This window comes from Nipponia nippon, unplaced genomic scaffold (genome assembly GCF_047370975.1).
Source record: "Nipponia nippon isolate SJK-2023a ecotype South Korea unplaced genomic scaffold, ASM4737097v1 scaffold_3, whole genome shotgun sequence".
In the NCBI taxonomy this organism is placed as follows: Eukaryota; Metazoa; Chordata; class Aves; order Pelecaniformes; family Threskiornithidae; genus Nipponia; species Nipponia nippon.
In genome coordinates, this window is record NW_028262347.1 from 81,521,284 (window position 1) to 81,535,612 (window position 14,329).

The window sequence follows — 14,329 nt, forward strand, 5'->3', positions numbered from 1 at the left end:
CACTACTTAACAGATTCTCTTGGCTGAACAGTTTTGAGAGGGAATTATTTTTTTCTTTTGTTTATTGCACAAATAAAATGAGTAGATAACTTTGTGCATAAGGGTGGTTTATTCTGTTCCTAAATGCGTTTTGCTACAGCTGAGGAATATTCAGAGTTCAGTGTTTGTTTGGGTTTTTGTACTGCTGCTCATTTAAACCCAAGTCCTTTTATCTGGACATAATTTAACCTCAGTAGTTTTATCTGCTTACTTTTTTTATTGGGTTTTTAGCTGGGGAATTATTGGAAATATATCAGAACTGGTTATATGCAGAAATCTGCAAGCTATTTTTATCCCAAATCTTGCAGCTTCTTTGCTCTATTTTTCAGGTATGTATTTTTCTTTTACTGTTTGTACCCTTCTGCTGAACTTTGATTTAAAAAAGTAAACGGGAAAGTTGGCCTTACCATATGTGTTTTGATGAATCTTTCCTATGATTATTTCCTGCAGTTAGAGTCCTGCAGCAAAGCCAGTGTGATCAAAATTTGAGACTTAATCAAGTTGTCTATGAAGCTAGAGAAACATGTAAAGAAGTAAATTTTCTTACCTACAGCAATAGTAAGATTAGATAGATGAAGCAATATGATGTGGTTTCCTGTTTGCTTTTTGTATTCATGTCAGTGTGAATAATAAGAAGGCTAAGCAATCTTTACCCATGTGTTAGAAATTTAGCAAGATGCTTTAGTGACTTTTATATCTATCTATCTATCTATCTATAGATAGATAGAGATATATATAGTTAATATATATATATGTTATTTTTCTGCTTTGGCTGCAGACTACTGACTCATATTATTTGGTCAAGGGTATTTTTCCTTCCCTTGTCCTCCCCCTCCCCACCCTGCTTAGCAACAGTTTCTTGTCTTTTTTTTTTTTTATAATAATGTAAAATAAAAAAGCTACCATTCTATTTGCAGTTGTATGTCCTTGATGTTGTTATTACACTCCAAAGCCTTAATACAAATCTTGAAAAGAAGCAGAATAGCTAGTGTATTAACCAAAGGAAGCTGCTTTGGGGAATATACTATACTCGTGTTGTTGAAGTCTCTGCTGGCTGGCAGTTGCAGAAGTAATTTGGAGTTGTGTAGAGCATAAAGCCTGCCTGATTTTTTCTTCCTCCTTTAGAATCTTCTGCTTGTGGTGTTGTAAATGATGACCTGGTGAGTGCCATGGGTACTCAAGCGATGTATGTTTTGAAAGAAGGAGGTCTTGTCTTTGATGACATTGTTGCAGCTGCAGCTTTATGAAGTGCTTCTGCAGCAGCTGTCCTGAATTTTGCTGCAGTAATTTGGCCTCAAATTCCAAACTGAGGTTTCCAGTAAAATGTGTCTGTCAGTAAAAAGCATTAGCAAAAGCTGCAATCTTCTCAATACTGAAGAAGTCCAATAGTAAGTGTGGTCTCAAAAAATGCCTGTCTGAATAGTAGAAAATTAATTTTCTGTTCCCTGAACCTTAATGCTTAATTACTTATTTTAATGCATATATATGCTTACCAGTGACTTAACACTAAATTTATCACAGATTCACTGTAAGCTGATTTTGCTTGTTGAATTCTTAATGTGAATCCATCAACTTTAATCTGCAATGGTAATTTTAGACAGATATCTGTATTTCATGTGGTATCATTTTTGTCTGTGCCTACAAGTATATACTGTTTCATCCTGTCGCATCTTATAATTAAAGTTTCATTAGAATGAAAACTGAAAACCTGACTGTTAAATCAAGTGTTCCTCAAAACTAGGAGGTAGGATTTTTCTCATGCTACTTCAGGATGTACCAGACTCCAGTGTGTTGTTAGGGGACACTTTGCTTTACAGATAGCTAGTGGCATATTGTATTACAATTTCACAGGAACCTTCAGATAATCATGATATAATTCCAATCTCCTTGATATCTAAGTAGAATAACTACAGTCTGACTCCTTATGTTATCTGTTGTTTCAGCTTTGTATATAACATTGTTTTTCACCTCCCAGTTTGAAACAGTGATTCTCTGTGATGTGCATTATTAACCACCTGATGTATTTCTTTTTAGAGGCAAGGAAATTCTGCTCATGGTGAATCTCCTATTAATGAAGAATCACATTAGATATAGTTAGTTAGAAAGCACTCATGGCAATGGAATAGCAGTTATACAACTGTGGAAAGATTTACCCTGTGGTTGCCCCATCATGAACATTATTAGGGCAGTTTTTTCAGTTTGTATCCACTGCAAACATTTATGATGCAATGATTATTTCTATTTTATATACTAATAAGTATGTAAATAGTGTAAAATACATTCTCACAGTAATAAAAACTATTGTTCTTATTAATGCCTTTATTTGCAGTTTGCTTTTCAGTTAGGCTTAATTAATCCAGTTCTGTAGATATCATCTTAATACTGCAAGGCAATTCTGTGAGCATGACTCACCATGAGCCCATCAGATAGCATTTTTTTATTTGGTTTGATAACAATAGCAATTTATATACGTAGGAAATTTGCCATTGCTTTTAACCAAACATGCTTACCCTGGATTAATTTGGAACACGTATGCATACTCATAAATGAAGCAGATCTTTGGTACCAGATCTAGCACCCAACCCTGCACTCGGGGCTTTTCAGGAAGCATAGTCTGATAGTTTTCAGGCACTATTCTGGAGATATGATAGTTTGTGGTTATGAAGCTCCACAGAAAACCTGTGTAATCTCTGCCAAGTCATTTGTAGCTGTATTAAAATAGCATGTGATGGCACCTAAGACTGACTTGGGTACTTAAAACAGTTCAAGATAAAAAAAAAAAACTATTAAGGACTTCTACCCTCTATTAGGACTCAGGATCTGACAAGCCTGGATAGAAAGCAGTCTGAGTCACTTACAAATCCTTTATTTAGGTGCTGTTATATATCTCTAGTTCCTTCCTCCATATCAGAGGAGGTGATCTGATGAATTTGACCCTTAGTTACATTGTGATTAGTCTTCTGCTTTGTGCCTGCTTTGTAGGGACTGTAATCTAGTGTATATCAGAAGCTATACAGACACTTGCCAGAACCATATGCTAACCATTTATCATTCAGAGATTTTGCAGACACTGCTGCGCTCCATGCTGGGTAGAATCAGATCTTACTCAGGAAGACATACAGCATAGATTCACTTTCATGGCTCCATTTGTAAAATAATCGTAACAGCATTCACAGAAGTATAATGAGAGTTAAGATGCTGAATATCAACAGGGATAACATAAAAGTATTTTGAATAAACAGAGAATGATCAGAATCTCTGTGATTTGTGTCCATCTCAAATAATTTCTTACCTTTATTTTTTTTTTGTTCTCACAAAATACCATGCCCAGAGGAAAATATGAATTGGTCTTGTGTGGCATAACACGCGGGAAGTTAGGTTTATTTGAAACTAGCCCAGTCTAAGCCAGTGTTACTCAGCCTATAGTCTATAAAACATTAGAAGCAGTCTGTGAAATAATTCCCTGTTCTACTCTTTTATTAGTTCAAATATATGCATTTTACTTTTAATGTACAGGTACCAAATTTAATTGTTTTGTTATTTATTTTAGTAGTGGAACTGATCTTTGCTTTCCTAATTTTTAAGTAGTCTATTTAATACTCTTCAATCATTAAACAAGAGAAGGGCACAAGGTGGTGATATAGGGGTTGTTTGTTTGGTTTTTTTTATTTAGAAAGAGAAGCAGGACTTATTGACACTAAAGATAGTGTGTGTTTTAATAGAGGTTCCCTCATAAGAGGGAACCAGAAATGGCAGAGTGCACTTTGTTTCAATGCCTGCAAATAGAAGTGAATTTTAACAACTTCACAATTTCCTGTAGCTTTCAAAAATCAATGAGATTTCTGTCCACATAATATATATGGGTGACTTTAGTAGTGGGGGAGGCCCTACTCTCGTGAAAGTTTTGCCTGCATTCAAAAGTTTGCAGCTTCAGGGCCTCAATTTGTAAGATTACACAAGTGCAGTTCATTGTATAAGATATTCAGATGCTTAAGTACTGTTTGCATATATTTCTGTACCTTTGTCTTAAGTATGTTGAATCTGATTGCTAGACCAATCAGCAATTATAGTAGCAATTATGGTAACTCTATATATTTAGTGTATGGCAATAGTCTATAAATAACTTGGTCGAGAATCCTATGTTCCTAATCTGTTAAGTAGGTAGGTCACCCCAGAAGTTGCTCATGTGTTTCTACATATAAATATTTCCCTTATTATTTTTGTGCATTTAGATAATGCCCATTTTTCACCTTCTACAGTAGTCTGAGCAGGTGCTGCAACCATTTTTAGTTCCTTTATGCACTCAATCTAGTTTCCTTAATTGAAAGCAAATTTCCTTCTCTTATTTATATGAAGGAAAGTTAGTGTTTTCTTACATTCCTGTGTCCAGCTGGGAGACAGTGGAGATTCTGAGAGGGTTGACAGGGTGTTTTCCCACCAGCTTAAGCAGACTAGGCAAATCTGTTTTAAAGATGTGTTCAACATATGGTATTATTTTAATGGTTTCACTGATCAAGTTCAGAGCATAAAATCCTTAAGGTTTAGAAGTTGCAGCATTATTTATTTAAGGAGAAAGACACATTTTCACATGGCAATATAATTTATGAAACATCACTCTTTCCTAGAGGTTCAGTCTTGAACACTGATGGCTTTCTAATGTGTAGCAGATACTGTATAAATTACAGCCATGAAGAACCTTGTTTTTATATACTTAGTAAGTGTTATCAATAGTAGAAATTCACAGGTGGACAGACAAAAATGTCCTGTTCTGGGATTAACTCTAAAATAAGCTCTGCTACACATATGTACCATATGGATCTGTTTTCCTTCTCATCCATTATAGAAATGAGAGGAAGTAGTTCATTGTTTCCTCATCCAACTCTCAGATTTGCAGGTTCCTCAAGGTAATAATTTTTTTATATGGTCTATTTAATGTGCTAGGGAAGTTTTTTAAGCCTTCTGTTGAATCTGTGGGGAGAAGTTCATGTTAGTGCACTGGGAAAGCTTTCTGAGCCCATAGTTTTACTAGAAAATATAATCACGTAGCTGAACTTCTGCAACTACGGAATTTTTCAGAATCATGTCAGGCTCATTCACTAGTGTGGGTTAGTTGTGGGAAAAAAAATCCCAACAAAACCTATACATCATAAAAATTGTCCCAAACAAGCCCCTCATCTTTGATGTTTCCTCAAAGAGGGACATCTACCAATCAAAGTATGAGAAGACATTTATGAGTCTGTAATTACACTGTAATGTTCTGCTGAACACTGGGTTTCTTAGCCAATATCCAGTACAGTATATGTGAAGAATCCTAACACTAAGTTGCAATAGTCCATTTCAATGGATTATTGTGCATCATGAATGGGGGCAGGAGGAGTCTGCAAAAGCTAAGGTTTTAATCATACAAGAAAACCCACATTTTTTCAGAAATAATTTTTCTCTAAAAATGTTTAGAAAGTGGCTAAAGATTTAAAATGCATTTATTTATCCACTTAGCACTGAAGCTGATGATTGTTCAGAAAGACCATAACTGTATTATATAATGTAGACTGATGCTAAAATGATTTAAAGAAAATGCTATATAGTATTACAGATGTACATATAATTAGGCCAAACAGAAGTACCTAAATGTGAATTCAATTCCAACATCAATGGATGACTCTAAGCAAGCAGTTGCGTTACATCTGGATTAACTTCCCCATGAGCAACTCAGTATATTTTTAACATCATTTTGGCTATGTGGAATGAGTCCCTGCACAGAGGAAAGAGTGCCACTGACAGAATTTTTTAGTAAATTATTTACATGCATGAACAAATCAAGAGTCATAATAAGTTCTTCCTTATACTTAACTAAAGTATATTCCTGATTTGAGTGATTTCAAAGGGACTTGATTTTTTTCCTCTAGGCCTTAATTATTAAGTGCATAAATATTTAGAAAAGCAGTCTTTAATTATCAACACTTTTGACTAGTACTCTGTTCTCCATGGACACGTCCATCTAAGTGTTGATCAAACAATGGTAAGTTAGAACTATAGAATAAAATGAAAAATTATTCCAGAGTCTTTTCAACGAAGAATGTAAGTTCACTTTATTGTTAATTTTCTGCAAAGATGAAGGACATTTAATGAAATTACCAAAAATCATAATCTGAAGTACGTTTATCATCATTCTTTAATTTATATTTATTTTTTTTAAAAAAAGTTCTTTAGTTAGTGAATTCATATAATATAAAACCATATAGAAAAATAAGAAATAGAAATTATAGTTAGTTTGCAAACAGTGAATAGATAAAGCTTTAGTATATTTATCAATAATGAAAATACGTAGAGAAATGAAGACTAAATAAAAAAAGATAAACTTTGACAAATATTACAACGAAATCTCAATTGCTTTTACTTACAGTGTTAAAATGTCCCCTTTCTACTGAACATTACTTAGAAAGGGGACAGGAAATATGTAGGATTGCTCATACTACTAGTACTTTGAAAAAAATGTAATGATGCCATGATGATGTCTATAAATAATTACTTGTGGCTAATCGATATTCAACTTCAAAAAATTACCTTGGCAATGAATCCTATTCAACAGCTAACAAGCAGCTGCTTGTAAACACTAAATAAATGGAAAGCCTTTATATCAGCCTCACTAATCTAGACCTGCCAAACTTGATCTTCAGAACACATTCTCTTACACATAGTCTCTGTGTTTTCAGTTCCCCAAAACATTCATTTTGCATTTGAAATTTCCTGCCTTTGCTTGAACATGATTTTCTTTGAGTGACAAGGATACTTTTCAGGATTTGAAGTCTTCCCCCACCACCCCACCCCTTAAAGGACAAATATAAACATATATATCACTGTGCTAGAATATTTTCTTGATATACTTCTTTGCATGAGTTTCATAAGAAATCAGCAGGACTCAAAAGCTGATTTCTGATTTTACGACCTTTAACGGAAACTGTTCTGCTTCATTAAATTATAATGGCACATTTATTTTTTATTTATTTTACAGTGTACATATGTGTGATCAACTACAAAAAAATACCAGCAATAAAAGTAAAATTAAAAACTTTTCACTGAACATCTTTGCTCTTTTTTTAATCTCTGGTCATTGTATTTGTTGAATCTCATGACAAAAAGAAGATTGCAACTTTTACTCCTGTTAGTATTACAGAGCCAGAATAGCAAGCTGAACTGCATTTCAATACATTAATCATCCAATTATCATTTGAAGTACAGGTAAATCGTTCAGTACATATTTGTATAAGTTTAGCTACCATTTTCTACAGCTACAAATATGTTTGGTATTGAAAAACGGTATTGTCTGAGAAACAGTTCTGAAAAATACACTTTTAAAAATCTTAATGTTTATACAAAAGGCAAAATTGAAGAGCCATATGTAACATTAATTTTGCTCTCTTCACTTTTCTGGATGAACTTCAGGCCACAGTGAGATTAATAACAAAACATATCTTTACTATGGTGAGATCAGAATTTCATCCTTAAATCTGCAGTGCTAAACCTAAAATTATATTTTCCATAAGATGTTTTATTAGTTACTAGTAATGGATAATATAATTCTGACATATAGTAGTTATTTATAGAGTTCTGAGTGGGTTTCTTTTCTAGAAATTTGAAATGTTTAATGGGTTGGAGAATATTCAATAGAGGAAGCTAAGCACATATGCCATGAAAATATACGTATTTGCAGGTAGATATTACAAGGGGAAAATATGGAGGATGTACATGCTCAGTTATTTGTGTATTTTCTACTTTAGGCATTGTCCATGTAGACTTTCATTCCATTTTACAGAAAATTTGAGCTGTATGTTAAAAGCTAAGAAAATGTAGAGCTAAAAATAATTATTAACTTTGGTTTAAGCTATGGCTTTATGAAGTGAAACAGGGGAAGATGAATTGACTTAAAGTACAATAGAGCAGTCTGGGATGAAAGCAGTCACCTGGTGGCAGTATTCTGCACAGTTATGTGTGAGCCTTTCTTTTTATTTCCCAAGTCAAATTCTTGCATCCAGTGACAGGAGTTTTGCTGAGGCCTGTACCTCCCTTCAGGGCATGCCTTGCGTGGCTCAAAAGCACATCATTCTGGGTGGTCTAGGGATATGACTGAGGCGGGACCCCACAGGGAGTCTCATCCAGTCATCTTTGGCCAGAAGGATGGTGGAATCACACTTAGACCTCAAAAGTGGACTGAAGGTTTAAACAGAAGGGAAAAAACCAGCAGTGAATGTGTTAGAATGTCCTGCAAGAATCAGCTCATTTTTGGAAAATGAATGTCTCTCAATGATTGTGGGAATTTCAGGAATGGTATAGACCCTATGGAGTTCAGGAACTGCTTTTCCAAATCTTACATAGCCAGTTCCTCAGTAGGTTCCATATGAGTACATAGAGAGGCAACCTCTGGTTCTTAAAAAAAAAAAACAAAACAAAAAAACCAACCAACCAAACAAAAACCCACAACTGTACAGAGTTAAAAAGATACTGTTGAGTAACTTAAAATAATGAAGTTCAGGAACATTAAAACTTTGAGATAATTAAAGCTGTGCCAATAGGACGCAATGTACAGAATTGGAACTTTGAACTGGATAGTTTTCACATGGTAGAAGAGAAACATTGATTAGCAATAACAACAGTGATGGTGTGATGTAGAAAATTACCTTCTCATGTGGTAGATCTGGACCAACACGGTGCATTTTTCAGTATCTATAGAATTAGAACAGTTGGGTTGGTTTGGTTGTGCGAATGCTCCATTCCTAATACGTTATTCATACTGATTACATTTGCATATGAGTCACATTCAGTTTGAATTTGCCAGATGTCCATTTATGTTTGTTTAAATAATGAGATCATTCCATGAAGTGAACAGGACCTAAAAATATAGAGGGAAGACTGTTTAGAAAAACAAGATTTCAAATGCCTTACTTACATATTTTCACATCTCATGGTATATTGTGCAAGCAGAAGCACAGCAACGTTAAGGCACTGTTCAAAAAAATGTGTCCGTTGCTAACACTTCATTAAACAATATATTATATAACAAAGCTTCATTGGATTTGGTTTTACTTCCCAGTCAATTTCTCCATTAACGGGAATGTGTTCCTTCTGAATACATTCAAATGTACCATTTTCAAAGCCAGCATCATTTTGCTGCTTCTCATTTTGTGTTACGTGAAGATCCCAAGTCTTTTCAGAGTGTTTTATCATTTACTGTAGCATGGAAGATTTTTAAAATGTACTGCTCAAGGCAAAGCTTATACATAAACTGAGCACACAGGGGGCAACTGAATTCTGAATTTTTATGTTATTGAACTTACATAAACTTTTAACAAGCAATAAACTTCTCTTACGCACAAAGGGAGACTACCAACTAACCACCTGAGTTCAACAAAGACTCCTCAAATGTGTACTTAATTCATTTGAGACTTTTAAAATCTTTCTCAAGCCTCAAGAAATTTTGTTTTGTTCAGATTGCAGCCAATCATTACACACATTAAACATTTACATTAGTACTTGGTGAAATAAATTTAACCATATACAATTTCAGATTGCTGCCTTGGTAGAGAAAGTTAACAGCAGCGTATCAGAACATACATCTGGTGAGCTGCTTTGATCTCTAAAGCAGAATCTGCAAGGGAAGGCTGCAAGAAAAGAAAATGGAGAGTTTAGCCAAAGCTCTGGGTCAAAGCTCAATAAAGAACTATCTAGGAGTATAGATGATATAATATGCAATAAAAGGAAACCACTGAAAATCAGTTTCATGCTAAGCTTCTCCAACTGATTTATCTACCAGAAGCAACAGAATTTGATGACATAATATGTTTAGAGAAAGAGGTTTCTCATGTTCGTTCTTAAGACGTAACAGATGATTTTATGTGAATTGCACTATATCTGCCGATTCCCCAGAGAAATATGGGTCACAAGCACAAAAACATCTGCAAGCTTCCCCATGCAAAATGTTCTTTATATTTTGGACCAGAGAAGAGGAAGGAGGCAAGATACCTTTCAGATCAGAAGAAATGCACCATCACAACAGTGTGTTTATGTTGTTCATTTGTTCCAGACTGTCTTTTCTAGATACAGCTTCTTTAGAGCTTAGTTTGCTGTTTCCAAGTCTTTCATTTTCTTGTCAGTAGCAGCTGTTACTTAAATATATCAAGAGCAGACTTTTCTGAAATTTATTTGAACTAGATCTGCTTTAAAATCTGTTGTAAATCAGTGGGCTAGGTTCACATCAGGCTATGTATGGAGCACTGATGTCTACTTTTACTAAGAGATGCAAAAATTTGCACAAGAGCTGGAAATCTGCAGGAGAGAGAGAAGTGCAAGCAGACATATTACTGAAGGAGAGTTTTAAGATTGTGTGGCTTCTAGAAAATATGTGTGTATTCTGCTTGTGACTAGATTTGACACGTTCATCTCTGCATGTTAGAGAAACTTAAAGAGCAGCAAAGCACAGGGTCATAAAAATGTTTCCCTTTTTGTATATTCAATCACAGTGCTGCAGCTATACCCTGAGTGTGTTTTCAAAGTAAAGTGGGAAGGTATCACTAACTTTTCCTTGCATTCTATATTAATATTTTTTTAAAGTATATCTGTTATAAAACAAAATGTCCATTAAAGTGATTGTTAGAGCAACTAACTGGACTGCTGAACGATGAGCATATATGTGCAGAGAGATGCCATAGAATCAGAGTTTTTGTTGAAAGCTGTAATTAAAGCTGTGAGTGCTAGTTACATGAGGCATGATATATTTTTTGAAAAAATACGGCATTTGCAGATGATTGCCACCAGTCTGTGAGACTAGTTGCTCTAGTCTGCTGGAGCCATGTGGCCTCACATTAACATTTTGCTGGTGTTACAGAGGTCAAGACATTGCTTATGGACTTGTGCACAATAGTTTGACGGAAGTGTGGAGCTGGACTTCTTCCAAATTCAGTTACTTCCTTTCTCTTGAGTGGTATAACTTTTATGTCCTATTAGCCTTGTACCACTGCCTTTCAGTCTCACACTATGTCATTGTTATATATGTATTTAGTTGAATTTCTGGCTGATTAAAAGATATTCAAGTTGAAAACATCTCTCAATTGTGATATTATTTGTTTGACATTTGAACTTCAAAATTCAAATGAAAGGAATCCTGCAGTGCATTTTATTTATTAATGTTACAATATTAAAAAATGCAAATACCTTTCGGTGAACTGTATTTTTATATGTCATTTATATCACATAACTTACCAAGTCTTGTTATTGTGTTCTCATCTTTTTTGGTGGCCAAGAAAGGGCCATTGTCTTTACTGCAAGTAAGTACATAGTTCACGTTGTTTGACAGTAGGGGACTCCAATAAAATGCTGGAATAAACAAAGTAGGCAGAAAATATTACCACTTTGCCTCTGGGAACTGTTTAAACATGCTGCCATTTAAATTAACAGTAGACTTTGAAGTTTTGAATATGCAGTTGTATGTAGTGTTCATTTTAAAGCAGAAGCAGTGTCTTCTATAAAAGCAACAGCTGCAATTTTAAAAAATGCTATGGGGATTTATCTAGTGTGGCAGCTAGGCTGTTTAGCTTTTTCAGATTTCTTGTGTAGACTTTAACAGCTGTTGGAAAGTTACTTTTAGCCTTATGTACATTTTATTTTGAAGAAACTCAAATGCTTCATTAAAAAGTTGTTACTACATTGCATGCATAGAAGTTACTTAGGTCCTTTGTTGTTGTCACATTTGGTTGTTGAATTTTTGTTGTTGAATATGGTTGAATTTTTGCTGACAAACCCTGGCATTTATTTCCAGGTTTTCTTAAAGTTGATCTATCTTTCTTTTTTTTTTTTTTATTTCAACAGCTTGATCAAGTTGTCCGTCAGAGAAATCTGTATAGTTTGGAACTTTTCCTCTCATGTGCACAGAAACAGTTAAGCATTTTATTAAAGGAAGAGCCAACCACTACAGAGGAAAACAAAGAGACTGACATTCTCAGTACCTCTGATACAGTGTGATTTGTGAAGCTGCAAATCTCAATCCAGTAAATGACAAATATATTCTAATAATTTGGGATTGTATCATTGATTCAAGATTGATCTGAAACTATGCTTGATAGAAGTATTTGTGGATTATGTTCTTTTGTTTATTTATTTTACTACAATCATCAGATTGCAAATATGGGAGGGAAAAAATCCCTGGGAAAAATTGGTTTTATTTATGATTTTTATGTCATTATATTTTCTAGTAGTCTGTGATTGAAGTTCTAGATAACTGCAGCAATGATGAAAACATTTACCTGTTATGTCTGTTTTAAATTTGGCTTCATGTGTCGATGTAATTTATCAGTATTTTTGGTATTTTAAAAAATGGAGAAAACATTTAATTGAATATAGATACAAATCCATCTCTGTTTCCAAAGTATACGCCAAAGTGTACTGCCTCAGGTGAGCATGAGGAGCTTATTATTTCTTACTACTTTTGATGTATAACAGAAGAATCAGTACTGAAACATAAGAGTGTCGACAGGCATTTCTTCAGTCATTTATAAACAACTCCAGCTCTAGCAATAGAAAAGTTTCAAAACTAAACGGTGCATCTTTTTAGAGTAGTGCAAAACATTGCCATAACCGACGTATAGTATGTATTTTATTTCTGTTTTACAAAGCTAGTTTGATGCCAAAAGTCGTTTTCTCATGAAAGTACGATTAATATGACTGACCTCAGTTTCAGGAAGAAGATGTATGTAATTATGTGGAGACTGGTACTGCACTGCCTCAGTGGAATTTCTGACAGAATAAGGAGTGCAGCTTGCTGACCTCAGATGCCCTTTCTAAACCCATTAAAGGAAGTAGGAAAACTCCTCACTGACATTATTGGACTTTGGATCAAGTCGTAGATCTTTCTAGTCTTGCTAATGGCAGCATGGAGGGGAATTTCTGTACCTACACTCCATTGATTGTAGATTTGGGGCTTTAGTTATAAAAGACTTCTGAATGAAATAAGGAAAAATACATGTTCACGCTTAGCAATGTAAATAAACTGAGAATGATATCTTATGGTGAGCTTGTGATTCAATGGGGGACTTACGGACATTTTTTGTGTGGTTCTTGTTACTCGGTGATGGGTTTTTGTTTGTTTGCTTGGCTGGTTTTTTGCATCAGCAGTCACTTTTCATAAATTACTTTTTTATAGCAATAAGGAATCACCAAATGGTTGCATATGTATTTGGCAGTATGAAATATGTATTGCAGAGAGTTTAGGTTTAAAATCTTTTTCTGTGCTTCATTTTTGTACTCAAAACCAAAGATATTGTCTTCTGTATGCTGGTGTCCTGGTTTTGGCTGGGATAGAGTTAATTTTCTTCTTAGTAGCTGGTATAGTGCTGTGTTTTGGATTTAGGATGAGAATAATGTTGAGAACACACTGATGTTTTAGTTGTTGCTGAGTAGTCCTTACACTAAATCAAGGACTTTCAGCTTCCCATGCTCTGCCAGGTGCACAAGAAGCTGGGAGGGGGCACAGCCAGGACAGCTGACCCAGACTGGCCAAAGGGCTATTCCATACCATATGACGTCATGCCCAGTATATAAACGGGGGAGTTGGCCAGGGGGCAGCGATTGCTGCTCGGGGATAGGCTGGGTGTCAGTCGGCAGGTGCTGAGCAGTTGCATCGCTTGTTTTTCCTGGGTTTTGTTTCTCTCTCTCTCTCTCTTGTTGTTTTCCTTTTCATTACCATTTTTATTATTATTATTATTATTACTATTATTATTACTACTACTACTACTACTACTACTACTACCACGACCACTACCACTACATTACTATTACTATTATTTCAATTATTAAACTGTTCTTATTTCAACCCACGTGTTTTCTTACTTTTGCTCTTCAGATTCTCTCCTCCATCCCACCAGGCGAAGGGTGAGCGAGCAGCTGTGTGGTGCTTGGTTGCCGACTGGGGCTAAACCACAACAGCTGGTTTTACTAGATGATGACCTCACCCTACAAATGGATGAAAATCCAGTTGTCTTTTTGATATCTCTTGATTGACTGAGCAGTTTCCATTTCTTCTGGCAGACAAAAAATTACTTTAGTGTTAATGAATCACCTACTTATTTATGGTTCCTAAGCCAGTGAACTTTGTCAGCTGCACCAAAGATGACACAGATGTCTACGTGGGTTTTTTTGGAAAGTAGAGGCAGTGTAAACTGAAATTGATTGTCTAGTGCTGTCTCACAATCTATGTTTAATTGTGGAAATGTGGTATGAGCAGATTCCTAGATGAAGTTCAACA

General features: G+C 34.9%; 1 protein-coding gene across 14 annotated transcripts in view; it reads left to right on the top strand.

Moving 5' to 3' along the window:
* CCDC91 (coiled-coil domain containing 91) overlaps positions 1 to 13,087 on the top strand; it is a 163,654-nt gene extending 150,567 nt beyond the window's left edge. For all 14 annotated transcript variants that reach the window (XM_087767389.1, XM_087767388.1, XM_087767394.1 and 11 more), the window contains one exon: positions 11,899 to 13,087. In XM_087767389.1, coding sequence (XP_087623515.1) covers positions 11,899 to 12,051 — 153 coding nt within the window. In that variant the 3' untranslated portion in view covers positions 12,052 to 13,087. The remainder of the gene's footprint in view (positions 1 to 11,898) is intronic.
* The last annotated feature ends 1,242 nt before the right edge of the window (positions 13,088 to 14,329 follow it).